This window comes from Pleurodeles waltl, chromosome 9, assembly GCF_031143425.1.
Source record: "Pleurodeles waltl isolate 20211129_DDA chromosome 9, aPleWal1.hap1.20221129, whole genome shotgun sequence".
NCBI lineage: Eukaryota > Metazoa > Chordata > Amphibia > Caudata > Salamandridae > Pleurodeles > Pleurodeles waltl.
In genome coordinates, this window is record NC_090448.1 from 462,834,168 (window position 1) to 462,860,636 (window position 26,469).

At 44.0% G+C, this 26,469-nt stretch overlaps 1 protein-coding gene across 3 annotated transcripts in view; it reads right to left on the reverse strand.

Annotated features, from left to right (window-relative positions):
• The window catches only part of EIF5 (eukaryotic translation initiation factor 5), a 97,307-nt gene extending 71,256 nt beyond the window's left edge, over positions 1–26,051 (reverse strand). Inside the window, exons 1-7 of one of the 3 annotated variants that reach the window (XM_069207288.1) lie at positions 25,754–26,051; positions 25,356–25,552; positions 20,373–20,652; positions 20,212–20,293; positions 18,189–18,361; positions 12,776–12,887; positions 3,220–3,344 (exon numbers count right to left, since the gene is read on the reverse strand). In XM_069207288.1, the coding sequence (XP_069063389.1) occupies positions 3,220–3,344; positions 12,776–12,887; positions 18,189–18,361; positions 20,212–20,293; positions 20,373–20,444 (564 nt within the window). In that variant the 5' untranslated portion in view covers positions 20,445–20,652; positions 25,356–25,552; positions 25,754–26,051. Of the gene's footprint in view, positions 1–3,219; positions 3,345–12,775; positions 12,888–18,188; positions 18,362–20,211; positions 20,294–20,372; positions 20,653–24,749; positions 24,846–24,949; positions 25,193–25,355; positions 25,553–25,753 lie in introns of those variants that run through there. The other 2 variants (XM_069207290.1, XM_069207289.1) reach the window with 2 other exon arrangements.
• Positions 26,052–26,469: the final 418 nt, after the last annotated feature.

Genomic DNA, 26,469 nt, shown 5'->3' on the forward strand with positions numbered 1-26,469 from the left:
TTAAAATTTAATTAAGGTAAGTCTGTTCATTTTACATTATCAAGCTGCAGATAACAGGGCCTGATAACGAGCAGTGTTCAGTTGAGTTAGGACCTAGGCTGGGGCACAGAGATCAAGAAATTAAAGCACTGTGATACTCAACTCAAATAAGAGTTTGTCAACTCTATACTGCAGCAGTAAAACAAAATAATGTTTCAGAATGCCTTTAAATGGGAGAAAAATAAAATGAAGTTACCCTTGATTAGGTAACTTCATTCGAATTTTCTACCATTTCAAATTGTTCCATTTACAGAACAGCAGGCCTCTTGCACCTAATGGCCAATACACGTCATATTTAGAACTGTAAAATACAGTTTTTAAGGAAATGCCTCCTTGGCATGGTTACCCCCTGACTTTTTGCCTTTGCTGATGCTAAGTTTTGATTTGAAAGTGTGCTGAGGCCTGCTAACCAGGCCCCAGCGTTCTTTCCCTAACCTGTACTTTTGTTTCCACAATTGGCACACCCTAGCATCCAGGTAAGTCCCTTGTAACTGGTACCCCTGGCACCAAGGGCCCTGATGGCAGGGTAGGTCTCTAAGGGCTGCAGCATGTCTTATGCCACCCTGGGGACACCTCACTCAGCACAGACACACTGATTGCCAGTGAGGACAAAACGACTAAGTCGACATGGTACTCCCCTCAGGGTGCCATGCCAACCTCACTGCCTATGAAGTATAGATAAGTCACCCCTCTAGCAGGCCTTACAGCCCTAAGGCAGGGTGCACTATACCATAGGTGAGGGTACCAGTGCATGAGCACTGTGCCCCTACAGTGTCTAAACAAAACCTTAGACATTGTAAGTGCAGGGTAGCCATAAGAGTATATGGTCTGGGAGTCTGTCATGCACGAACTCCACAGCACCATAATGGCTGCACTGAAAACTGGGAAGTTTGGTATCAAACTTCTCAGCACAATAAATGCACACTGATGCCAGTGTGCATTTTATTTTAACATACACCCCAGAGGGCACCTTAGAGGTGCCCCTGAAACCTTAACCGACTACCTGTGTAGGCTGACTGGTTTTAGCAGCCTGCCACACACCAGACATGTTGCTGGCCACATGGGGAGAGTGCCTTTGTCACTCTGTGGCTAGTAAAGCCTGTACTGGGTGGAGGTGCTTCACATCTCCCCCTGCAGGAACTGTAACACCTGGCGGTGAGCCTCAAAGGCTCACCCCCTTTGTTACAGCACCCCAGGGCACTCCAGCTAGTGGAGTTGCCCGCCCCCTCCGGCCACGGCCCCACTTTTGGCGGCAAGGCCAGAGGAGATAATGAGAAAAACAAGGAGTCGTCACTGGCCAGTCAGGACAGCCCCTAAGGTGTCCTGAGGAGACTAACACTTAGAAATCCTCCATCTTGCAGATAGAGGATTCCCCCCAATAGGATTAGGGATGTGCCCCCCTCCCCTCAGGGAGGGGGCACAAAGAGGGTGTACCCACCCTCAGGGCTAGTAGCCATTGGCTACTAACCCCCAAGACCTAAACACGCCCTTAAATTTAGTATTTAAGGGCTCCCCAGAACCTAGGAACTCAGATTCCTGCAACCTAAGAAGAGGACTGCTAAGCTGAAAAACCCTGCAGAGAAGACGGAGACACCAACTGCTTTGGCCCCAGCTCTACCGGCCTGTCTCCCCACTTCTAAAGACACTGCTCCAGCGACGCTTTCCACAGGGACCAGCGACCTCTGAAGCCTCGGAGGACTGCACTGCATCTAGAAGGACCAAGAACTCCCGAGGACAGCGGCTCTGTTCACCAAAGACTGCAACTTTGAAACAAAGAAGCAACTTTGAAACAACTTGCGTTTCCCGCAGGAAGCGTGAGACTTGACACTCTGCACCCGACGCCCCCGGCTCGACTTGTGGAGAACAATCACTTCAGGGAGGACTCCCTGGCGACTGCGAGACCTTGAGTAGCCAGAGTTGCCCCCCCCTTGAGCCCCCACAGCGATGCCTGCAGAGGGAATCCCGAGGCTCCCCCTGACCGCAACTGCCTGCTTCCAAGATCCGACGCCTGGTAAAGACTCTGCACCCGCAGCCCCCAGGGCCTGAATGATCCGACCTCCAGTGCAGGAGGACTCTGCACCCTTGCCCAGGTGGTGGCTACTCCGAGGAGGCCCCCCCCCCCCTGCATCGCTGAAGAGACCCCTTGGTCTCCCATTGAAACCTATTGAAAACCCGACGCGCATTTGCAGCCCCCGTGCTGCTGAGGGATGTACTTTGTGTGGACTTGTGTCCCCCCCGGTGCCCTACAAAACCCCCCTGGTCTGCCCTCTGAGGACGTGGGTACTTACCTGCTGGCAGACTGGAACCGGGGCACCCCCTTCTCCATTGAAGCCCATGCGGTTTGGGCACCACTTTGACCTCTGCACCTGACCGGCCCTGAGCTGCTGGTGTGGTAACTTTGGGGTTGCTCTGAACCCCCAACGGTGGGCTACCTTGGACCCAAACTTGAACCCCATAGGTGGTTTACTGACCTGCAAAATCTAACAAACTCTTACTCCCCCCCAGGAAATGTTGAAAATTGCACTAAGTGTCTAGTTTTAAAATAGCTATATGTGATTTATGTGAAAACTGTATATGCTATTTTGCTAATTCAAAGTTCCTAAAGTACCTACCTGCAATACCTTTTATTACATGTAAATCTTGAACCTGTGGTTCTTAAAATAAACTAAGAAAATATATTTTTCTATACAAAAACCTATTGGCCTGGAATTGTCTAAGTGTGTGTTCCTCATTTATTGCTTGTGTATGTACAACAAATGCTTAACACTACTCCCTTGATAAGCCTACTGCTCGACCACACTACCACAAAATAGAGCATTAGTATAATCTCTTTTTGCCACTATCTTACCTCTAAGGGGAACCCTTGGACTGTGCATACTATTCCTTACTTTGAAATAGTGCATAGAGAGCCAACTTCCTACACAGTTTGTTTAAAGCGAGAACTGTAAAGCAGAGAAAATGTTTCTATGAAACATTAGGTCTTACTTTTTTTTCTTTAATTCTCAATGTAATCAATTACATCCTAATCTTACGGAGCATGTTTATTTCAAATTCTCCAGACCCTTGGTTTAGAGCCATGAGAGAACAGACATCCTGCCTCCTCAAAATGCATACTTCCAAGTACAAACTAGTCACAATAAAATAGCTCACATTTTAGAGACTTTCTAATTAGGTTCTTACCACGCGGGGAGGGCTGATCTCATCTAATGGATTATCATTGCTGGATGAAGAACCATTTTCCTTTTCTTTACCCTTTCGATTTTTCTTGTCCTTTTCCTTTTTTCCTGTACCACCATCACAACTCTCTACGAAAGGAAAATGTTACAATGTACAATAAGGCTTGGGCAAAAAGACAGTAATTCACTCTTTATATAGCAACCCAATTAGTAAACGTGTAGGCATTTATTTACTCTAAAGAAATTGACAACATAAGACATGTATTCCCTTTCGACCGCAAAGAACCAAGTAAGTCCTGTGGGTGTTTTCTTGATTTGTGGATATCGAGGAATTAACTGTTTTGAAATACATGGGCCATCTCCCATTCTTCAAACGGTTTTGCTATTGCCGAGTTAGTAGTGCAACTAACAGCGTTACACTACTATCATTCCAGCTTCAAGCTAGATCTCAAAAGTTCAGTGAGCGCTGAAAAACATAAGGTACAATCTGGTCACTCGGCTGACCAGCTGCGCCACTTGTAATATACTTCCTATAAACAGAAGTTTAAAGTACATGTAAGGAGTTACTTAAACCAAGTTAAACAGTTGCATCCTTCAGATTTATGTGCATGAAATAGTGATCTTGTTTTGTGTCATGCATAGCCTCATGCACTGCGTTCAGTCAAATATATTCACATGGAGTTATGCATATCTCTGCATCATTAAACGATAGGCTATCAAGTTCAGAATGCAAAGTGTAACAGAACCTTCAGCCTAGCAATTTGTCTTGACTGCTAGGACTTCAATGAGAGAATTATCAGAGGGTAACAGTTATGTTTTGTGGATGGACTTGCATGCTCTATCCTGAAAATTTCTCCTGCGTAACATGACCTGTGCTTGCCGCAGGGTGGGACAAATACATAGCAAGTGTACGAGGTTTTACTTTTCACATCTACACAGCCTGCATGTTGTTGTGTCCATGTGCTTCCATTTTGGTAGCTCTGAGACCCGGGAACTGACCGAAGAATAGCACTAGTCTTAATTCGAGATGAAAAAGTCCGATTTAAATATGCCGCTAGTTTAATCTCGTCATAATTATTATCCACCATTCAAGCATAATTTCTTAACATTTTTGTACATGACTGCGTGAAGTTTTGCTGCCTTGTTTGCCACACACCTGAATACTGGAATAGGCATTTCCCGTCCACACAGCTTCCCCAGATTTGCATGCTTTAACGAAGAGATATTTGCGGTGACTAGAAAAAAAGAGATCACTGACCACAGCAGTCCATAGGGCTTATTTTAGTGTGTTGGCATGGGCAGCTCTAATGTTGTACCATGTTTTAATGGTTGTATAGTTTGAAATTATCTGCTGCGTAAGGCCAAATTCCAGGCAGTCTTGCGCCAGGGGAGCAGTTTTTTGGAAGGTCAAACACACGGTCTTGTATGTGGTGACTTGGATATTCACCAGGTGCTGACCATTCTTCCCATGCTGGAGTAAGCTATAGTTGTAAGAAATTGTGTACCCATTATCGTCATTAACAGTTTGCACGATGGACTATCTATTTTTTTTATTATATATGAATGCATAATGCGTGATTAATGCTTTGGCTTTCCTGGTCATATCGTTTCTGCTCCGCAAGGTTTACTTTCTTATTTAAATAAACACCCGGGTATTTGTAGGTATTAACTTCCTCTAGGATCTTATCATCCAGATGGATCCTTGACGGTTGACCAAAGCAGTCTGAGAGCACCATTGCCATCTCTTACCCGAGACAACTGATTTGCACTGAGTAACTGCAGCGGCGGGATTACTTATTGCTAAGGGTTGCAAATCTGTCATTAATATTTGAAGTCGAATTTCATATTCTAGAAGTCTATTAGTATCCTGCTTATTTAATGCAATTGGTTTGCTTTGGTCAATAATACTTGATAATAGTACTAAGACTGCTTAATTTATCTATGATCAGGACACACATACAGGTAGGTTGAGAGAAGGAAATACTATTTTTAACCCTTATAATTATAAGTCTGAGAGATTTTGCATTTTGTTGCTTCTATCAATTTATGAGCGAAGCCATAATGTTCATTAAGTCAATTTATATGTCCACCTTATCAGATTGCATGTGTAGTGCCATGATTGATGCTTGCATAATTCCTATATATGGACTGTAGAAGTGCACTAAAAACTATCCACGCTCCCATCTGCGAGTCCTTCATGTGAATTATCTGCATCTTAAGCAAGGTGCTCTCCTCGAAATATACTTGGTTGCATATCTAGTGTTATAATTTCTGCCACATTATCTTTTATTTGATCCTTCTGGACATTACACAGCAATATGGGAGCTCTACCAAACTTACTTTAAAACTTTGCATGGGATCGGTTGGGTAGTTCTGCTCTGCTGGATTTATTTATGATAGGGCCTGGGAAGATGTCAGATGGTCGGGTGAATTTTATGGAAGAACTATTGTAGGAAAGTGCCCTCTTTCTTGGCATGGTTACCCCATTTTCTGCCTGTTGTCAGTATGTTTGACTGTCTACTGGGTTCCTGCTGACCAGGACCCTAGTAGTTTTGCTCTCTCGCCGGTGACGCCAGAGCCCCCTCCCGATAGGAGCTTACCTGATTAGGTGACCAATCCCCCTTCCAGGGCTATTTAGGGTCTCTCTTGGGTGGGTCCTCGGATTCGGCTTGCAAGATTCCAGCAGGACTCCTCACCAACCTTTACTTTTTCTGGCTTCCAGAACCGCAACTGGACCCTCCAGGAACCTACAAGCTGCAGATCGATGAGGAAGACTCTTCTGCAACATTGTATCCAGAGTTCCTGCCAGCTTTGCAACAGTTTCCTCACCGTGCATCCTCAGAAGACTGCAACTCTTCATCCTGCACAAGTAGTACTCTCTCTTGGGAGTAAAGGAGCCACTTCCCTGCAACCACTGGCACCTACACACAAGCGACGTCCGGCTGTGTGGATCCCCTCTCCTGCTGAGCTGCGTGGATCCTTTATAGCGGGTGGTGGTCCGGAGTAGACCTCTTGGTCCTCTCTGCCAGCTGTCCAACTTTGGTGGAGGTAAGCCTATGCCTTCCCATGGTAGACAGCATCCCCGTGCACCGCGTCTCATGCACCTGCCAAGGCTTGTTTGCATCTCCTACAAGGGATCTTCAGGCAACGTGCAGCTCCAGCCCCCAGCACTCCTTCCTACAAATCCAAGCATCCTGTAGGGTTCTCCTGTGCTGTGGGTTACTTACCTTTGAGGTTTTCTAATACCGCCAACTCCCCTCTACACATTTAACATACCTAGGTGGGGGTACCTTGTTCGCATTCCATTTTTTATTATATGGTTTGTGCTCCCCCTAGGGTCACTATTGGTCATTACTGTTTGCACTGTTTTCTAATCTTTTCTATGCCCATTTATGATTGCTAGTGTATATATATTTAGTATATTTCTTACCTCCTATGGGTGGGTCACTTGTCTGGTGATTTGTGATAATCTGTGCCAATTATAAAAGTATCTTTATTTTTGTACAACTGAGTGTTTTCTTTTATGTGTTCAAGTGCTGTGTGACTACACTGGTATTACATGAGCTTTGCATGTCTCCTAGATAAGCCTTTGGCTGCTCATCCACAGCTACCTTTAGAAGCCTGGCTTCTAGACACTGCCTACACTTCACTGGGATACCTGGACCTAGTATAAGGTGTAAGTACTTTGGGTACCCACCATACACCAGGCCAGCTCCCTACAACTATCCAAGTTAATCGTTTTAACTTCCATTGCTTTAAGTCTGCATCATTATTTGAGAATGAAATGGAGTGCAACCATGAGGAGTCTGCAAGTGTTTGATGGGCTGAATGATGGTTTGCCGACTGGGATTGAGGACTTAATGGCACGTTTACCTGCGCATGCACTTCAGATATTTTTAATGCAGATTTTTTAACTAGTAGTGCAATCAAGATTTCTTCCGTAACTGCCTCTAGACGGTACCCATGTGCTTAAGTTGAGATGGGATCGATGCATTGCGGCATGGGTGGTGTTGACAGACCATAAATGTATGCCGCCATGTCCTTAAGGAAAGAACTTCTGGCTTATGGGCCCACTAACAAAATAAATTTTGTATGGGTGATACTAGGGAAGCTGCCTCATTATGCTTCAATATATTTACTGCCTTAAGAATGTTGTATTCTTTTTTCATTTATTCGTTTTGGAGGGGCCTGTTGCCTGTCTCGTCCTGATCTCATTTTCTACCGCATGTTTAACTAAATGTTTATATAGTATTAAACTTGGAGTATTTAATTTGTTATTGTTTTGCCCCCATGTTTCAAAACATTGGTTGTTTATTGTTCATTATTTATTGACAGACTATTTGTTTGGCTGATTCACCCGAAATTTGCCCCAGCTTGGGTTTTGACCTGGTATGACTGTTTTGGAGCTTAGGTCGATGTGCAGATGGACAACGGCAGCTGAATTTCAACTGACCAATTAGTTTTTAATGTTTCTGGTGCTCCTTTTATCTTTCGTCTGTTAACGCAATTAATTTGCTGTATTATCCTAGAGCCGCTGAGACCATGGGTCATGAGCCCCTCCTCGTTTAATCCACACCTACGTTCTGTTGCTGTTCTTTTAGTCTAGACTTTGCCAGATTTGGGATTTTCCTGGGTCAAGCTGACGGTTTACTAGCTGTGTTCACAAGTAGGACGAAGAGCTCAGCGGGCCACACCACAAGCTGCATGCACCCAGACCTAGATGGGCTGCTTCTGGAGTGGGCCTGGGCTCGCTCTTGGCAGAGGTTTGTTACGGCCAATGCATAATCTATAAAATACTACGCTGTGAATGTAGCCCTGGGGTTCCCGGAGGTCCTAGATCATACTTATGGCCGTAGCAGTCTCAATGTGGCTAGCGGCTGGCGACAGAACCAGTGCAGCAAGGGGCAGAGGGCGAGCGAGGGGTAACAGTCGATGCGGCTGATGGCAGAATAAAATGCAGCAGGGGGCAGGCAGGCGAGGTAGCAGGGGCTGCTTTTGGCAAACCCAGCGAGATCAACAGGCTTGATACCGCCACTCACTGCTACTTGCTGCCATGCGCCAATCCCCCGCAGGCTACACTCTCTCGTAGATGTTCCCAAGTCCCCAGACTGGACCCACAATCCTCTGCTCCGTCACGCCGCCTCATGCCTTCCTTGCGTCCTTTCGTCACGTCTGCCCTCGTCAACAGCAGATCATGTTTTGCACTAACTGGTTTATGTGCACCTGGTAATGCAGTAGTGGACAAACAATTTCTATTTGGTAGCCAACATGTATATGGTGAGTTTACACACATTAGGTTGGACTTGCATACACTCCTCCAGGAGTTCTAGGTCACCAAAATCTAGGATCGCAGTAGTAGAGTCTAGGTTCAGCTGCCCGATGTCTGAACTTACCCATGTGTTCATAACTGGGTTCACTGAGCTAGAGGTGCACAGACTCAACGATGTCTGCCCCACGTCAGTGATACAAATATCCTGGTTTAGCTGTCGTGTCCAGCCCCCAGTCGAAATACTTTTTGCTTAGGGCATCTAGTGTTACATACCGGGAATACGTTCCACTGTTAGGTCGATCTTGTATAGCTTAACCAATGCTTTAGCTGCTCAAGCGCTCTTAATTGCCTGGACCTAGGCTAATGTTCGGTTCTTATTCTCACATCTTGGTGTAATAGTATTTAAGTAGTAAGGCCTTTAAATCCAGCCTGAATGTTCACAACTACAGTGTGTGTGTGTGTAATTTTTTCTGCTAAGGAGACAGGCTGCTTGAGGACACTTAACGGGCTCGTCGACCCTTCAATGAGGTGTCTTCATCCAGAAGTGATCATGATCTACTAAAGTGCAGGAATATCCAGCGAGTCTATGTACTGGTAGACGAAAATACACATTTTCCAGATCTCCTAACACCAAAAGCTCTTCCCTACCTATGTACTGTAAGACATCGGTTAGCAAAATCAGAAAGGTTTCTTTATAGAATTGTTCAGGGCTCAATATCTAGAGACTCTTGGAGTAACAACCATGTTTGTAGGAATGAAGAACTGTGGAAGATCCTGGCTGTAATGATCTTAGTCCATATTACGGTCTTCAATAGGAGATGGTCAGTCTTTGTAGCACTTTTAATGACCATAAAGTGTCATTTTTTTGGCAGCAGGATTTCTTTAGCTACACCCTGGAAGTAATAAAAAGGAGTTTCTCAAAAAGGGACAATGTTAGCCCAGAGCAGCAAGTCATAAAGTAACAGCATTTTTACAAGTGTTGCAGCAGAAATGCCTGGTCTTTTCCCTATGGAAGCCAGACTTCTTGCATTGATGAGACAGCATACGGAGTTGCTAGGTTTCATGAGAGCCCTTGTATGGCAGCCAACTTGATCTGATTTAGCCGACACCCTGTGGTTGGGTTAGGCACTTTATAGCTCTTCAAGTATTCCAATAAGGGAGGAACCTGAAGCCAGGTTTCACATGCAAGACAGGCCAGTTCCTAGGAGGTAATCATGGACTGAAGTGGTCCTAACTGATTTTTCTTTTTTAATCCTCGAACTCGCAGAGCAAGAACTCTCCTCCACTGTGGCTAGATTGAACCATTGTGACTCATCTGACTGGAGTCTTGGATCTTGTTCTGGACCTTGCTGTTCCACACGAATTATGTTCTAAGATCAGTCTTATGATCACAATGTGACCTGTCACCTTCCAGATGTGATTGTCCATCTCAGGCTGTGACCCTGGGAGAGTCAGATTCAATAGAAGTGCCTGTAGAGGAGTTTGCGGACGACTTGAGGATACAATCAAGCCAAAATGCCTGTTCTCCATTTACATCATGATGACTGAAGTCTTTGCTTAATGAGGATACTCAAGAATGACCTAAGCGTTGTGCAGGTGGCTCCAGTAGCTTTTTAATTGGGGATGTCAACTCTAAGATTAGCAACATGGAGGGAATAGGGTTTTATGCAACGTGGAAGCCATTGTTATGAGAGCCAGAAGATGAACTAGTCACCGTCAGGACTGTGGGCCCGAGGACAGTAACGGCCTCTTGCCGACAGTGGAACCCTGGGTTTCAATGAATGGTCCTTGTCTGTTTTTTGGTAAACAATTAGGGGGCATATGGAGAATGGATCTGTAAGACTACACCTTGAAAAAGTCAGTAATAGCCTTCAGTCAAAGTCAGGGTTCAGTGAACAAGAGGTCGCGGGAGAGTGATCAGTGAGTTCTGACTTTTGTCAAGAATGTAAGGGTCTAGCATGGTGGCCAAACATATGCCCCTTTACAAACAAAAAACAAACAAACAGAATACAATTACTTTGAGAACTATCTCCGCAACAACTTGTAGGAGTACGTTTAAATCTCAGCACCTTTAAATGTGGACGGAGAGTAAACTGATCGGGTAGGTGGGGATGGCAAGATGACAGATAATGTGACTTAACCACATGAAGTCAAAAACCTCATCCTGTACAAGACTGCTTGTGCATGGAATGGGAACCTCTAATACTACGAGCCCTACTAATCCCTAAGTGCACCCATTTACATGATGCTTAAGGATCTTAATCGAAAAGGAAGGTCTAGTGTTAGCTTGCACACCTGGGCAAAATAAAAAAAAAAAGCAACACCACACCCACGTGCTCAAGCACGCAACAACGTATGCATGCAATTCATAGATTGTATGCCCTCTGAAGTGTCCACTGTGGCAGATCAGGTCTGGTCAACCTCCTTGAGGATGGTAAGTGCACCGGTCACAAAAGGCTTGAAGTAAAAACTTTTGCGTTCCTTTAGCTGTAGGATGGGTTGCTCAGATAGCAGATTTTGCCCTAAAAAAATAAACCATTATTGATTTACCCGTGTCAACTCTTCCACCCGAGCGCAAAAATTCCATATGAAGCCTAATGTTGAAAATCGGAAGAACAGCATCTACTATATTAGTAGACTCTCTTTAGATTTCAATTGCTCTAGCAAGCGAAAATTGTGAAAGGTAATAAAACACCCAGCACAGAGTGTTGCTTGCATTTATAAAGTACGTTACTTACCAGCAAAACTTTGCTTGCAGAAGGTCATGTTGTACTCTCTCCTGTCGTGCGTTTTGGAATATTTCATCAAAACCTTCCTTTGGGTACTGCATTAGATACTGTATTGGCACTTATCAAAGGGCATGTCAGAAATCTGGCACATTAATGAACTACATCAGTGTTTTGGCTGGGAACTATTTTAAGAGGGTCGCAGATAACTTTAAATCCAGTGTTGATAAACACCAAAGTCCAATTTCAGGTAACTTCTTTAGACAGTTCACTGCTTTTTTTTTATTTATCTTAAAGGGGATTGGTGTTTACTAACTCCTCTCACTTTACAGACAGCGAAAGTAAAGTGAATTTTGCTGGGGTATGGGGAAGTGTGAAAGTTAAGGCTGTAGAAAGCCTTTTTGTAATGCACAAACTAAATATTTGTAAATGAAACTGTACACATTAAGCAGTAAGGAAAGCAAAAAAAGGAAGCACTTTTTTTCGCAAATTCTCAAGTGTGGGGGACAGACCTCAATAGGATCAAAACAAATCAAGGCACTTTACCAATAGGATCAAAACAAAATCAAGGCACTTCGACTGGTGCTGGACAAAAAAAAAAAAAAAGACGTCTGATTTCTGCACTATGTGGGCATTATAGTTTGATCAGTAAAAACTAAGGCTGGGCAAATTTGGTGGCCACTTCCATGGAAATGAGATACCACATAATGCTTTACAGGGAAGGGAAGGAAAAAAAAAAAAAAAAAAAAAAAAAAAAAACCTTTAGGAAGCATTAAACTACACTTTGCCACGCAAAGTGTTCTAGTCTTACGGAGCCCATTTCCCCAAAAAATTGCCATATATTCTTTTGATACCAAAATACACCTCTGCTTCTCCATGTCAACATGTATAATGCCAGAAAGCTCAGGGACCGCTCTCATTTCCCCCGCAACGTGTAAATGGGGGGGGAGGTTGAGGGGGGCGGGGAGGATCGGGAGGCTGCTTACTCTTGGCCCACTGCAACATGAAGTAGCCAAAAACTGCACAAAGTAGTATGTCCACCTGCTATGTGGCATTTTTGCAGCTAAAAGCCCGACAGCCAAAGAGTTAGCCTGTTCAAGTCCCTCGACAGGAACAGCTAAGCTACAAATTTTGCTTTGCTGACCGGCATACTTCAATAACAGTGGAAGAACCCAAGAGTTTTTCATGACGACTAACCCCCCCCCAGTGAGTATTCCAGCTATATGACCTGGCCCTGTTCAGTCACGGGCCTTTTCAGACGTTTAAGTGGCTCTTAAACTTCGTACATTCAAGTCTTTAATGTCCGAACCAAATGGCAGCTAAATAGGAGATAGCCTGTGTCTAAGCGAATTGAATGCCCGATGCATATCCCCACCCTCCACTCCCTAAAAGACCAAAAAAAAAATATCCACCTACAGAAAAAGCCTTTGGGGCAGGAGCGTTCACACAGTAGGCTACCTACGTGTAGCACACATGTGATTTAATTCCGTCCAAAAATACCCATGGAGTTTCAAATTAAGTATTAGTGCACGAATAAAGAGAGAAAACAGTTTAACAAAACTCACCAGGCGGGTTTTTGAGAATGAAAGTGCAGAGTTTGTGTTTCGTGTCAAGCATACCCCGGTAGCCACAGGCTTTGCAGGAGTTACCAATTGTTTGCTTCTTAGGATTTACATGCTGTTAAAGATGAAGACAATTTAAGATTAGAGCATATTAATTTGCTTGAACACGACATGCAAGGTCAGTAATTTCAGCAGTTTTGTTCGAAAGTAAACCTATAACAAGTTATGAAACATCTTTTCACCTGAATTACGTCATAAAATTGCTAGCCATTCAGAGCGAAAATCTGTTTGACTTGAACAATTTATGGCAAAATCACCATTAACAAAACTAAAATAATCTCCAACATAACCCCCTAACTGCCCTTCTTCACTGCAACATTAATTTATTTTCTGGCTACATTTTCTCAGATTTCCAGGCTAAATTATAGTGCCCGATTCATCAGCGTGTCAAGATCCCTTGTCCGACCCTTTCGGGGGGTAATCTTGAAAGGTCTCGAACTGTGTGGACGGCAAAAAGGCCCATATTAACAGCCACCATGTTAACAAGCCCCCCCCTCCAAATTAATATTCCCTGTTTAACCTTTCCCACTATCAAATCAGCATGGAAGCTAATCAAGATAGTCCTATCACATTCAACGCCAATCTCCTAATGCATGCCAATTTACTAAGGGGAAAGCTCAAACCGTTGCCCATTAGGTGCAACCGACTTTTGGATCACTACAACCATGATCGACTTAAGGTTTCCTTTTAGAATTCAAGGACATCTACAGCGACTTTGATAAGTTTCCTCCTTGTGATGGCACGTCCAGAACCCTTCTGTCCAACTGCCTTTGTTAGCATCTTTTAATACACATTCAATACAACAAACCACTTTAAACTCTAGAAGGATAACTGTATAAAAGGGATGCTTTTTAATTAGGAGTTCAGCGAGATCTCAAATGAAATAAGCATTTGGTGTTCTTATGTCACTCAGAACGGGAGAACGTTACAGAATGTAATTATTAAAAAAATAATAATCTTGTCCAATGGCCTGTGTACTCGGCTTTCAAGTGCTGCACTGACAGGTTCCGAGAACCCGGTCAGAGCTGCCTGGTATTCCTTTACGGCATAGCAATAATGGGGAACAACTTTTGCTTCCCACTGTTGCTACGTCACAGCAGTGAGTAACTAGATTTAGACTCTGGAGAGGTGGAGTATCTAAGACCTGGTCATGTGGACTCCCTGGGCCACGGGTTATAAACATCGGATGCACTATCCTTAAGCCCCAACCCTCCTTCATTGCTTTTCTCACTAGCAAACTAATCATACAAACGTCAAGACTTTAACAGAAAACCTAATACATATTGGGGGGGGTGGGGCTCAAGGTCGGGATTCTCCCAAAACACAACTAAGAAGAATGTGAAGTGCGGTTGCCAGCCCAAACCTTTCAAGAGTATTTTCAGGTAAACTGACAGTCAGCAAAGGGCCCAGATGCACAGCCAAGCGACACTCCAAAACACATACACACAAAACTGGGCATGGATACAAGAGGCTTTAAATGTCCTGACCTAACTGCCAGATCAGAAAACAGCAGGCTGTCTTATGCTCAGAGAAAGTCAGATGTAGGGAAGTACCCTTGTTTTGGCATGGTTACTCCGATTTGCCCGCCGTCAGTGTGTTTTGTCTATATCCACTGGGATCCTGCTAACCTGGACCTCTGACTGCTCTCTCCCACAAAAATTGGCTGCGTGGGGCCCCCATGTAAGTCCCTGTCGCACATGAGCCCCTGCAAAATGTCTTTGCATGCCTGTCATTGCAGCCTGTGTGAAAAGGTGCATGCACCCTTTCACTACAGGTCACCAAGTCACCCCAGTGGCAGGCACCTGCCCTCTGTGCTAGGAGGGCAAGTACCTGTGTGTGAGGGCACCCCTGCATGAGCAGAAAAAATCCTAGTCTACTGCTTAATAGCTAAGCAAGCATCAATTGACACTAGAACGATTTGTTACAGTGATAAACCGTTGACAATAGTTCATTGGTCGCCCTAGAGGCACATATGGGCGAGTAACCTCCCAGTGAACCCGGATTCAAAACTACTCGAAGGGCAGGCCAAACTAGTCTCTGTGGATCGAAATATGCAAACAAAAAGGAAAGGCACATGGCAGCCAAGCAATACAACGCTGGAGCACTCCCTCTCTGTAGGAAAGTGCTCCTTTTGCCATGGTTTCACCCCCCCACCCCTACACAGTTTTGCCAGATATTGATGCTGACTTGTCCGAGTGTGCTGAGATCCTGCTAACCAGGTCCCAGCATTCTTTCCCAAAACTGTACCATTGTTCTCACAAGTGGTACACCCTGGCACACAGTAAAGTCCCCTGTAAAAGGTACTCATGGTACCAAGGGCCTGCAGCATTTATTATGCCACCCTTGAGGACCCCCTCACCAAGCACATGCACACTGCCTATGCAACTTGTGTGCTAACAGGGAGAAAAAGACAGTCTGCATGGCACCCCCGTTAGGTTGCCATGCCCACAAACCACTGCCTTTGGCATAGATAAGTCACCCCTCTAGTAGGCCTTACAGCAGGGCGCACTTTACCATTGGTGAGGGCCTAGCCTCAGGAGCAATAGGCCCCTACAGTGTCCAAGTCCATTCTTAGACATTTTAAGTGCAGCGTGGTCATATAAAGTAGACTGGCTGGAAGTTTGTCATTACTAACTCCACATCTCCATAAAGCTTCACTAAAGTCTGGGTAGTTTGGCATCAAACTTCCCAGCACAATAAGCCCACACTGAAGCCAGAACTGGATTTGTTTAAAAATGTACTCAGAGGGCATCTTAGAGATGGCCCCTGTATTTTAGCCAAACTTATAATGCAGGACTGATCAGTCTGTGCCAGCCTGCCACTTCCAGATGAGTTTCGTACCACATAGAGTGAGAGCCTTTGTGCTCTCTTAGGCCAGAAACAAAGCCTGCACTGGATGGAGGTGCTTCATCCCTACCACCTGGCGGTGAGCCCCAAAGGTTCAGGCCGCTTATTACAGTGCCCCAGAGCACTCCAGCTAGTGGAGATGCACCCACCTCCCCCCTGACTGACAAAGCCCCACTTTTGACAGCAACTCCGGCAGGAAAATTAGGGAATGCATCGAGGAATGAACACCTCAGTTGGGACAACCCCTAGGGTTAGGTCATGCCCCACTCCCCAAAGGGAGTGGACACCAAAAGGGTGGAATCACACTCGGGGACAGTAGCCACTGGGTATTGTCCTCGGACCCCTGTAACACCGCTAAATCAAGGATTTAAGGGTCCCCTGAACCAGGTTTATCAGATTCCTGGCAACCTCACAGGAAGCAGAAAAAAAAAGGGGGGGGGGGGGGGGCTGCGAAACTGACCCCCAGCAGAGAAGACGGAAGACGCAAACTGACTTAGCCCCAGCCCTAATGGCCTGTCTCCAGCCTCCAAAGCTGTGTTAAAAGAAGTGGACTCATCCTGCAGGCCCAACGACCTCTCAAAAGCCCCAAGAGGACTGCCTGCATCCAAAAAGATAAAGATCTCCATTGGACAGCAGCCCTGTTCAGAAGGAAACTCCATCCAAGGACTCCAGAACCACCCGGATCTACAAGTCCTTCCCACTTTGCCCCCAACGCCAATGGCCTTTGTCTAGGTGGCCCAACTGACTAGAGCTGGTCCAGAGGCAATTCAGAGCAAGTTCCCACCCTGGGTTGACCCCTCTTGTCCAACATGTCGCCTGTAGCCTGAATCCAGAGGACCCCGACTGCGACAGAACTCGGCAAAGATTACGGATGCCAAAGGGTACCCCCCCACCCCCCACTTGGAGAATCCGACCTTTGGTGCAGCAACATCCATCAGGCGGCCATCCTCCTTGTCCAGCCTTTGGTTTCCTGGAACCAACCCCATGGACTTCACCAGCATCTTTGTGACCCCTAGGGCCCCCCCTATAGGAAAGCACTGCGAGTCTGTCACTGCGTTTGTACCCTGCAGCCCCTGTTTGGTGCTGACCTGTGCCCTGCCCCTGTGCTCCTCTAAACCCCCCAGGTCTGCCCTCTGAAAACACAGGTACTTACCTGCAAGCACGCCTGATTACAAATGCAGCCAGTCTCCATAAGATCCTGTGTTAAATCGACAAACTTTTGAGCTCTGCACCTGGCCGGCCCCATGTTGCTGGTGGTGGGTGTTTGGGGGTTACCTTGAACCCCAACCTGTGGGCATCCTAATGCCAGCGAGTGTAATGTTATCTCTGCAAGCGGGGTAGCCTATCAGCTGCACCTAACGGGTATGCTAGACAACTAGCAAAGCATCAGTGGTAGGGACGCACCTGCTTTGCTTATTCAGCCCAGCCTTTGCACAAGGTATTTTAAACTGATCTCAGGGTGGAGGATCTTGCAGCATAGGTCAATTTAAACTGACTTTATGATTTGACAAGCATGGCACTTCAAACAAGGCCCATTGGGGAGGATTTTGACTATGTAAGAGGACGCTCACTATTCCTAGATCTGGCACATAAAGTGTTTTGAATTGGCCTCATGGCAGGGGCCCCTGAAAAAAGTAACAATTCATGACGAGGCAGACCACAACTCAAACCGGACAATAGAGTAAGTCGGCTCCAGGCTTTTGAAACACCAAAATCACTTGCACCACGCTAACTGCGATGTGTGCAGCATTTTTAATTCATGATGGGACAGTTTTAAAGCTTTACTGAACGTGTGGCACCAGCTCTTCAGGTGTGAGGTGCACCTCATGCTCCAAAGCCAACAGAAGTACTTGAAGTTTGTGTGTAACGGGGAAAGGTGGAAACTGTACAATTAAAAAACAATTAGGATTCTGAGAAGAAGTATTGCCAAGAGAAACTACAAAAATGCCAACTGTCTTACAATGGACATCAAATAAAAGTCTGCAGAAAATGTGTAAACGACCATCAAAGCAGTATCTATAGAAACTGGTTATTTTAAAATGAACATGTCTTTATGGCAGCGATAACCTAAGATTTTTTTCAAATGCTGCTACGAAATTTCATTCATAGGGGCCATAGTATCGTCATAAAGGCTGGCACAATTTTACCGCTGCTTGCAACAATGCAATAACTTCCTCACAACTGCATTGTCAGTTCGTGAGCTAGTAATACAAAAGACAGACGTAGGAAGAAAAATTGTCTTAAAGGCATCACCAGCATACAAACTACCATTCACTTCGAACTGCACAATTAGTACAAACAGACCTGCTGGTTGCCATGTAGTGCCATCGTTATATGAGGGGTAAATGAACCATCAATTTCTCCCCCTATTGGGCAGACCTCAATGTTGCATAAAATGCCTTACACACAGGTGTTGGGTTTTCCTTGCCTGCTATACCCACTATAGCGAGTGCACTACACTTGCCACCAACAAAGAGTTTATCGGTTTTGCTTATAGACAGCTGCTTACCAGATCAGTTTCAGGATTATCACATTCAGGACAGAGAACAAATTTTTTAATAAATCCATCCAACATGTCTTGCAGCTTATTCGACTCATGAGATCCATTGACAATGAAACGGTCATTCTTAACATCAAACTGTGTCTGAGCTCCCAGCTCACAACCAAAATACTTGGTGGGATCTTAAAGAGAAAACAAATATATATATTTAGGCATGCAGTCCTAAAACGTTCAACTGCTCAAATCATCTACTTGCTAAATGCAAACATTATAAAGGAAGGCATATTTAACCATAATCCCATCGCACCTGGCTATCTTTGAATTAATAAACAGACTTTGTTTTAACAGCATTTCATTAGGCAAAACTGAAAGTTAATTTTTTTTTAAATAAGGCAGGAAAGATTGCAGATATACATCAACACCTTCAGTGAATTGTGCATCTGACAGTTTAAAGAAGAACGTACATTCCACACACAAACATCTCCAATTTTGTGGGGAAATCTGCGAAATAAACTAGATTGTTAAATGTCAGTAGTGCTACTGCTTTAACAGAGAAGGGACCAGCATGTGGTGTGGGGAACCAATCTGTTTGAGGACTACTTTCTTGAAAGCAAGTCAATCCATGAAAGTACATAATCCATGGTAGGTGTGAACACAAAGGGCACTTCATTACGTTCCTACTTGTCACCAAAAAGAGCAGAGAAGAAAAGGTTGTCCTCTGTCACCATTGGTTCTCATAGGTTTTCCTGTACTGGCCTCATGTGAAAGCAAAAGTGTGAAGCATGATGAAGAGGCAGGATGCCAATAAGCTCTAGGAGAAATAAGTCTAATGTTGAGGCAGTTTTCTATGCGGATGACAAACAGCTAATACCGCATCTTGACTAGATTCAGTCAGCTTCTGCCTATTTTCCTGGCCAGTATGTCTGCCACTGAAGTGAGTCATTTACCTTTGGCAAGGCTAGCCTCAAAGTGCAGGAAAGTGCCCTCTTCCTGGGGTGGTTACTCCCACTCGTTGCCTGCGGTCAGTGTGTTTTGACTGTGTTCACTGTGATCCTCTAAATTTGGTTGCTTAGGACTTGGCACACTGGTGCCCCCATGTAAGCCCTAGTATATGGTACCCAGGGCATTGGGGCACCAGGGGTCCCCCATGGGCTGCAGGGCTGCCCTTTCACTACATATCACCGCACCAGGTCACTATAAGTCACCCTCATGGCAGGCCCTCCTAGCCCAGAGGGCAGGGTACAAGTACCTGCGTGTGAGGGCACCCCTGCACAAGCAGGAGGTGCCCCTATGAACTCCAGCTCAATTTCCTTGACTTTGTAAGTGCAGGGAAGCAATTCTACCCATGTACTGACAAAGGTCCAGCTACATAATGGTAACTCCTAACTTAGGCATGTTTTGTTATCAAACATGCCAGAATAATACCACAACATGTTTGATACCAGAGTGAGCTCCTTAGAGGACCCCCAGCATTGCTCCTCCCAGTCTTTTGGGGTTTCCAGCCAGCCCTCATGGATAAGCTTTAGCTGTCTGGACACCTATTAACTATCGCTAAGGGTTGCCTTCACTCAGTATAGGGGGCCACACCATAAGTGTGCACCGTAAACTGAGCCAGTCTCCTACAATAACGTGCATTTAAAAAAAAAAAGTCAGCAATTAGCTCTGCCGCCATTAATAAAATAAAAAAAACACAAACCACCCCACATGGTATATTTTCAAGCATTAAAAAGATAATTACTGACTGCCTCTCACTAATGAAGTTTTTCAGAAGCATTCTTCTACTGAAAAGGGATGCAAATTTGTATCAATAGCCCATAGAAAACTAATTTCTAACCATCTTGACTATGTTGGGTGCATTTTAATCACATTTTTCCACCTGTCATAATATTGTTATCTGGAAGGAGAAGGAGAAAGAGGAAAAAAAAAAAAAAAAATTGTGGCTACCAAATTGACTAAAAGCACACATCCCGGAATGGGCTTAAAAAAATTCCCCTTGCACCTGCTTTAAGTAAAAAAAAAATAAGATACTTACACGTTGGAGGCCGATTAAGCGCCTTTGCAACGTCAACCATGTTGACTATCACCGTCTTTATTCCATTTCCCTTGCCCTCGACCTTAAAGAAAAGATAAGTGTTAACGTTTGCATAAATATATTCTAGAGTTACTATGCAATTTATACAACACTAAACGTACCTTAGCAATCAGACGGGGCATCTTGTACCGATAAAACTGATCGGAAACGCTGCGGTTGACGTTGACAGACATTTTGGTTTATTAGTAGCCTTTTCAGCAAGATAAAAAGATCTTTGATTGCAACTTTTTGGTATCTTCGGTCTGGAGAAGAGTGGATGACATAAACAATTGCAAGAGTGCTCGGTCTCTGACATGAAAATGTTTTCGCCACAGAGGCAGAGATTTTCCTGCTTGTGTGCTATGTTTCCCCAATACAGGTACCAATGGCTGCGCAACAGCTCTACAAAGGAAAAAAAATATATATGTATATATGACATCTTGCAAAATAAGACAAATTTAAACAAACTTCGACAAAGCCAAGAGTTCTGGTTTGCATTTTTAGCACCGAATGAACTTAATTTCTGTAAACAATGACTACATCATGTGCAGTTCGGAGATACATTGCTTTCCATTAGGAGATATATTGTAAGCATTCTATTACAAGTAGAATGATACACCACGCAGTCAATAGCTTGAGCGGACTGAAAAAAAAAAAAAAAAGAAAAAAGAAAAAAAAAGGTGGAGCCAAAGCCAACCCAATTTACATTTTAAAGCATCAATAAGGAATCATGCAAACAGGTTTTCTTTCAAGACAGACCTAAAAGCAGCAGCATTAAAAAGGTCGTAGAAAGTTTTGCTATACGAGTGACTAACTTAGAATACTTTCCACACTCCTAGTGTCAATTCAGACTTTCTGCACAGCTATTAGGGGGCCTTCACAAGATGAAACTTTATCAGTAACTAACGTGTGTACATCTAAGATTAGTGAACTGCAGTGTTCTACCTAAAGGATCCTACCAAAGGAGGAGCCATCTTCACAACTTGGAGCCATCTTCACAACTTGGAATTTACTTCTCTTTAAGACCGAGGTTCCATTTAAAAAAAACTGTATATAATAAACATTCACTCCTCCTTTCAGACAGTCATTTAAATCCACTGTAATATCAGTTTTCAGAAAGCTAGGAATGTATCCATAAGTCAACAAACGTGGGAACTTCGTGCACTATTTTTTAAGTTACCGGCGTGGGTGCAACATTGGAGGATTAAATGGTGAGTGATGTAAAGGAAAAAAAAAAAAAAATCCTTTCACTGTTCTCTAATGAAGCAGTCCACAATACAGCCGTTATATCGCTGCAAACGTATTTCATGTTTGTATTTTACATTTTGATTACTTCACTATAGGACGGAGCTTCAACAACTCAATTATGGGTGTAAAAAGTAAGACACCCGATTTACTCTAACCTTAAAAAAAAAAAAAAATCTGTCTTGGAAAGGTCAGTTGTCGGCTAAGGGATCCTCAACTAGGAGGATGAATCAAACCAGAAAATAAATAAATATATATATATATATATACACACATACACACACACAATGTGTTTGACATTAGCTCTCGTTTAAATGGAGGCATTTAATACACGAAAAGAACTCCAATAAGACAAATAAGAATTCTGCAATTCAATACAACCATTTTTTGCTAATTAAAGTTTTAATGGTAAAAAACCTCAATTTTGTAAAACTTGCTTCCAAGAAGTATTTAATTTGTCACTTTGGAACGATGTAACTTATTTTTGTTCACTGGTCCCAATATAGGCACTACTTGCTCGTTTGTATTTTAAAACCACGTTCTACCTTTTCAAGTCCCGTTATACTGGCGTACAAAAAGCAATAAAGCATGGATTAGTGCTTCATGCTCTGGAAAAGCCATTGGCTGATCTTATTGAAACAAATCTCTACAGTCCTTTAACGCCAGCCAAATAAATCAGTGGAAAGGGTAGTGATTGGTTGAATTCAGGCTTATCTTGAATATATAAAACATTGTACAACACTCACTTTTTTACAACAAGAATAGAAGTGGCACTGATGAGCTTGTCGGCCATCAGAAATAATCTTTATCTAGCTTTTAATCCACTAGTGGGTTCCCCTGTCGATTTCAGGTGGGTCAGGAAAGAGCAATGAAGATGCTTTTACATTTATCACATCACATTTGCTGTGCTTCAAAGACCAAGGTCAATGGCTACATATTCCGTCAAACTGATTTTTTTTTTAAATGGGGACTGGCGTTTACTTTTGACTGCAAAGTGAGAGGATTTCTTGTATAAGTACCTATGTGAAAAACTTGCTGGAGTACAGGTGTTAAAAGAAAGGCTGTAGGAAGTATTTCTAAAAACAAAATGTAAGTAGCTGTAAATGAACTTTACGTATTTAGAACGTACCAGCAAGCAGGGAAGAAACGTTATTATTCTTAAGGGCGACGGAAACACATAGTTAGGAGCAAGACTGGCTATTCAGTGAAACCAGGTATCCACACCATGTGTGTGTGCGCTGAAAAGTTATCTGTAAAACGTTGTCTGAGTAAATTAACTGGCCACCTTAAATGGGCTTTCTGACAATGACAGCGTCCTGCCGCATGATACTTTACGAATATTTGCAACAGTGTGCTCCAAAATGCACCACCAACTACATACTAAAACCTTACCACTCTCCAGACTGACATTTGCTACACTGTGTGAAGCTAGGATTTTTCACAATCCCTGCGACTTCATTGATTTAACAAGGATACCAACAAATGCACCCTGAAAATTGCTCAAGCACAATCAGTTCAAAAAGGTGCTAGATCATGGAGTCAGGTGTTAAAACAAACACTCGTAGTATCTCCAAGTTTCTGTTTGACACTTCAAAGCCATTTCAACAAATAAAGTGCTTCCTATACATAACCATATACACAATCATCCCATTTGTGTTTGACCTTCACACAAATAAAAAAACATGGATGTGACCAAATGGCCATAATTGCTTAGTATCTGGAGAACCAGGTTGGAGCCCCAGTGTTTGCTCTGGGAAAATCACAAATCTCATATGTTTAAAATAAAATGGCTGACCTTAAGTAATGTAATGCTCATTTGATCTGCCATGTGTAATGGCTATATAAAACTGCTATATCTATCGCTATACATATCAATAGCTTGGCCGCAGTACAATCTGGTCATGACCTTTACAATTACCATTAGGGGAGAGCGCAAAAAAATGTCAATAGTATTTTATTTTAGTTATTCAAGGCATTTGGAAAGTAGGTATACTATTACATTAAATAATTTCCCCCGCCTCATGTCCGTTAATGCTAGGTGGGAAGCAAAGGTTTGACGTTCTAAAAGCTAGGCCATGGTTCTAAAATGTCTGGCAAGTATAGTTTTATTCTATATCAGTGGAAATAAACTCCCTCTCATTGGTTCATTCTTTTCAGTGAAATCTTAACAAGATAATAAACACCCTGGTATTTTGTTGCATTAACGAAGAAAGATATGGCGGCCAGAGAATTAAAGTTGCGACATTAACACGGCATTAAATTAAGCCCATATTTACGGTAGGCAGCAACACAACTTGAGAACCTTAATTGAGGACAACCGCGACTGAACAAACTTACACCCCTGCGTGGAATATATATAGTTTAGATTTGACTTCCAAACTGCCAAAAGTCTGGCACACAGGAAAGGTTAATGACCATTGGCGCTATCAAAGCCCACTTTGGTCCATTAATATTTGGCTGCTCTCTCACACATCCACCAACTTAAACTGATGCCACCGTGACGAAATCAATGCTTTCCGGAACTGCAGATAGTAACATTCCCCAAAACTGCAAAAATTGACCACGGAGCACCGAGTAACATTTACAACTAAATGCAAAGCCAATAAAATTAAACAAACACCGTGGACACAAAAACAAGTGTGGGCACTGATGGCGGATTCCAATCGAGAAAGTTACTACAGTAAGTGCCACGATACATATGTCATCTTCACATTTCTACCATCCATGATTTAGAGTCACGATGTCTCTGGGTCGCAATTAACTTTGATTATATAACGAGATTACTATTACTGCATTTGCAATCAACTACGAAGAATTCCAACTAACCATACGATAGAACTAAAAACGTTACATGTTTAACTAGTCACGAACACAACACATCATTTAAACAAAAACTATGCCGCCACAGTACCCTGTATTTACATCCCAGTTCCCTTAGTATCAAAGAAGTTTTCGCCTGACTTCCCTTCATCCAAATAAGCCAAAAACTGTAGCACGCAGAAATCGCTCGAAACTAGGCATACAGCGCGTTGTACTCGGGCCTACACAACGTGCCACGGTAACGGGCAACATGCTCATCCGAACACCACCAAAACAAGATGGCATCACTACTTCGCCTAGAATGCCATTTACTACTCAAAAGACGCACGAAACGAGTCTGCGTTGACGGATTTTCATACGGCTCTTCGATAAATTTTATGCCTAACTTCTAGTGTCCCGATACAGTGGGACCTTTGAATCCTCGTTTTCCTTACCACCGCATGAACTCCTAGCCTCGCTTCCCACCTCCCAAGGCACCCCCAGGTTGCACGCGCTTCCAATGAGTCATCGATGCAGCAATTAGAAGAAACTCTTCAACGCGCATGCGCACTACGGTTATACACAACCTGGACCATCCCACACTAAGGCAGATTCGCCGTGACTCCCCCCACCCCCCACAAAACACACGATTTACCACGTCGCAGAAAATACGGTGATCACAATCCACTGTTCACCGACCATCCAAATACGATACATCAAACACCATGTCCTTGTTATGCAACCAGAATGAGATTCTTGTTGACTTAACGCGGAAATTGTAACCGGAAAATGGGCGGAGAGTCGCCTGTGGTCGAAGCACGGCTAAGTGCGTCACAACGCACCCACTCCGTCACGAGGGCCGCGCGTGCGGCCGCCATATTGCATAGCCGCCATTTCCCCGGGCGGATGCGTCACTGGTGTTCTAAAAGAGCTGACGCTTAACGCCGAGAAGCCGCGAGCGAGGCATAGGTGTCATAAGGGAAAATGGCGGCGGCGCCCTGGCATCCCTAAAGCAGCTGCCCACTGCCTCGTTTCATCTGCTGTGTCACGACGGCACTCACCGTTTTCGTCAAATAAAGACATAAACACAACGCTGCTCGCCCTGGAGTGTGATGAACTGAAGGGTTGAGTCGTGGGGCGTTTAAGATAGACTTGGTTAGGAACGGCACACCACCGTGCCGTATGGGCTGCTCAAGCCGTGAAATCCAGCAGGGGTAGATAATCCTCCGGCGGATGAGATGCCCTTGAGCCAGGGAATCTAGGGGGAATAGATACAAAAAAAAAAGTTAATTAAAGGTTAATACACACATACGACAGTTACAATTATTCGCGCAAGCCGCTGAAAAAGACACATCTGAGCTCTATATTCACTGGTTAGCACTGATGAAAACTACATGGTCTTAATTAAACTACTCCAGTCGTGTCGAAGAGGCACAGGCAGTCACTTAATCGCACTCACCTCAAGAATGTTCTCGCTCGATAGCTCGGCGATGCCAAACGAGCAGCCAGGTCAGGCTCTGCCCACCCGCTTCCGAGAGGCGTCTCCGCCTGCATGCGCCTATTGGTGGAGGACAGGCAGCTACGTCTCTACTATTGGCTGTTGAAGAAGCCCATCAGACTATAGCCCACAGCGTCCAATAACGATCGGTCCGCTCACTGCGTACCACCTACTCCCCAGCGGAAAGTGCAGGTCCCGTGGTAGCTAGTATTGAGTGGGAGGAGTCCATGTTACTCGCCTCGGTCGCTCTATGCTCTTCCAGAACAGACCGAGTACACAAGGATACGCCTCTGCAAGAGCCGCCCACAAGCCCATGGACGTCCCCGTATAGTAGAAGAAATAACAGGGTTTTGTGAGACAAGACTGATTTTGTAATAAAAAAAGGAAAGAACACATTGTAATGCACACTCCATTAGGTGTGTGAAAATCACATATTTTGATGTATGTTTCTTAAAAAAAAAACGTTCTCCAAGCATTTTTTATTTTTTTGCTCTTTCTATTCAGTTCGTTCGAGAATATCAAGTCATCGCGCCCAGCTCGTGTATTTGTTCGTGCTAGTGTTACAATCAGTGCTGGACTTTAAAAAGATTTATTATGAGAACCCATAAATTAGGCCTAAGGGTGTGTCAGCGGTAAGGGGATGAGTCACGAGGGTCGGATGGACTCATGAAAAGCGC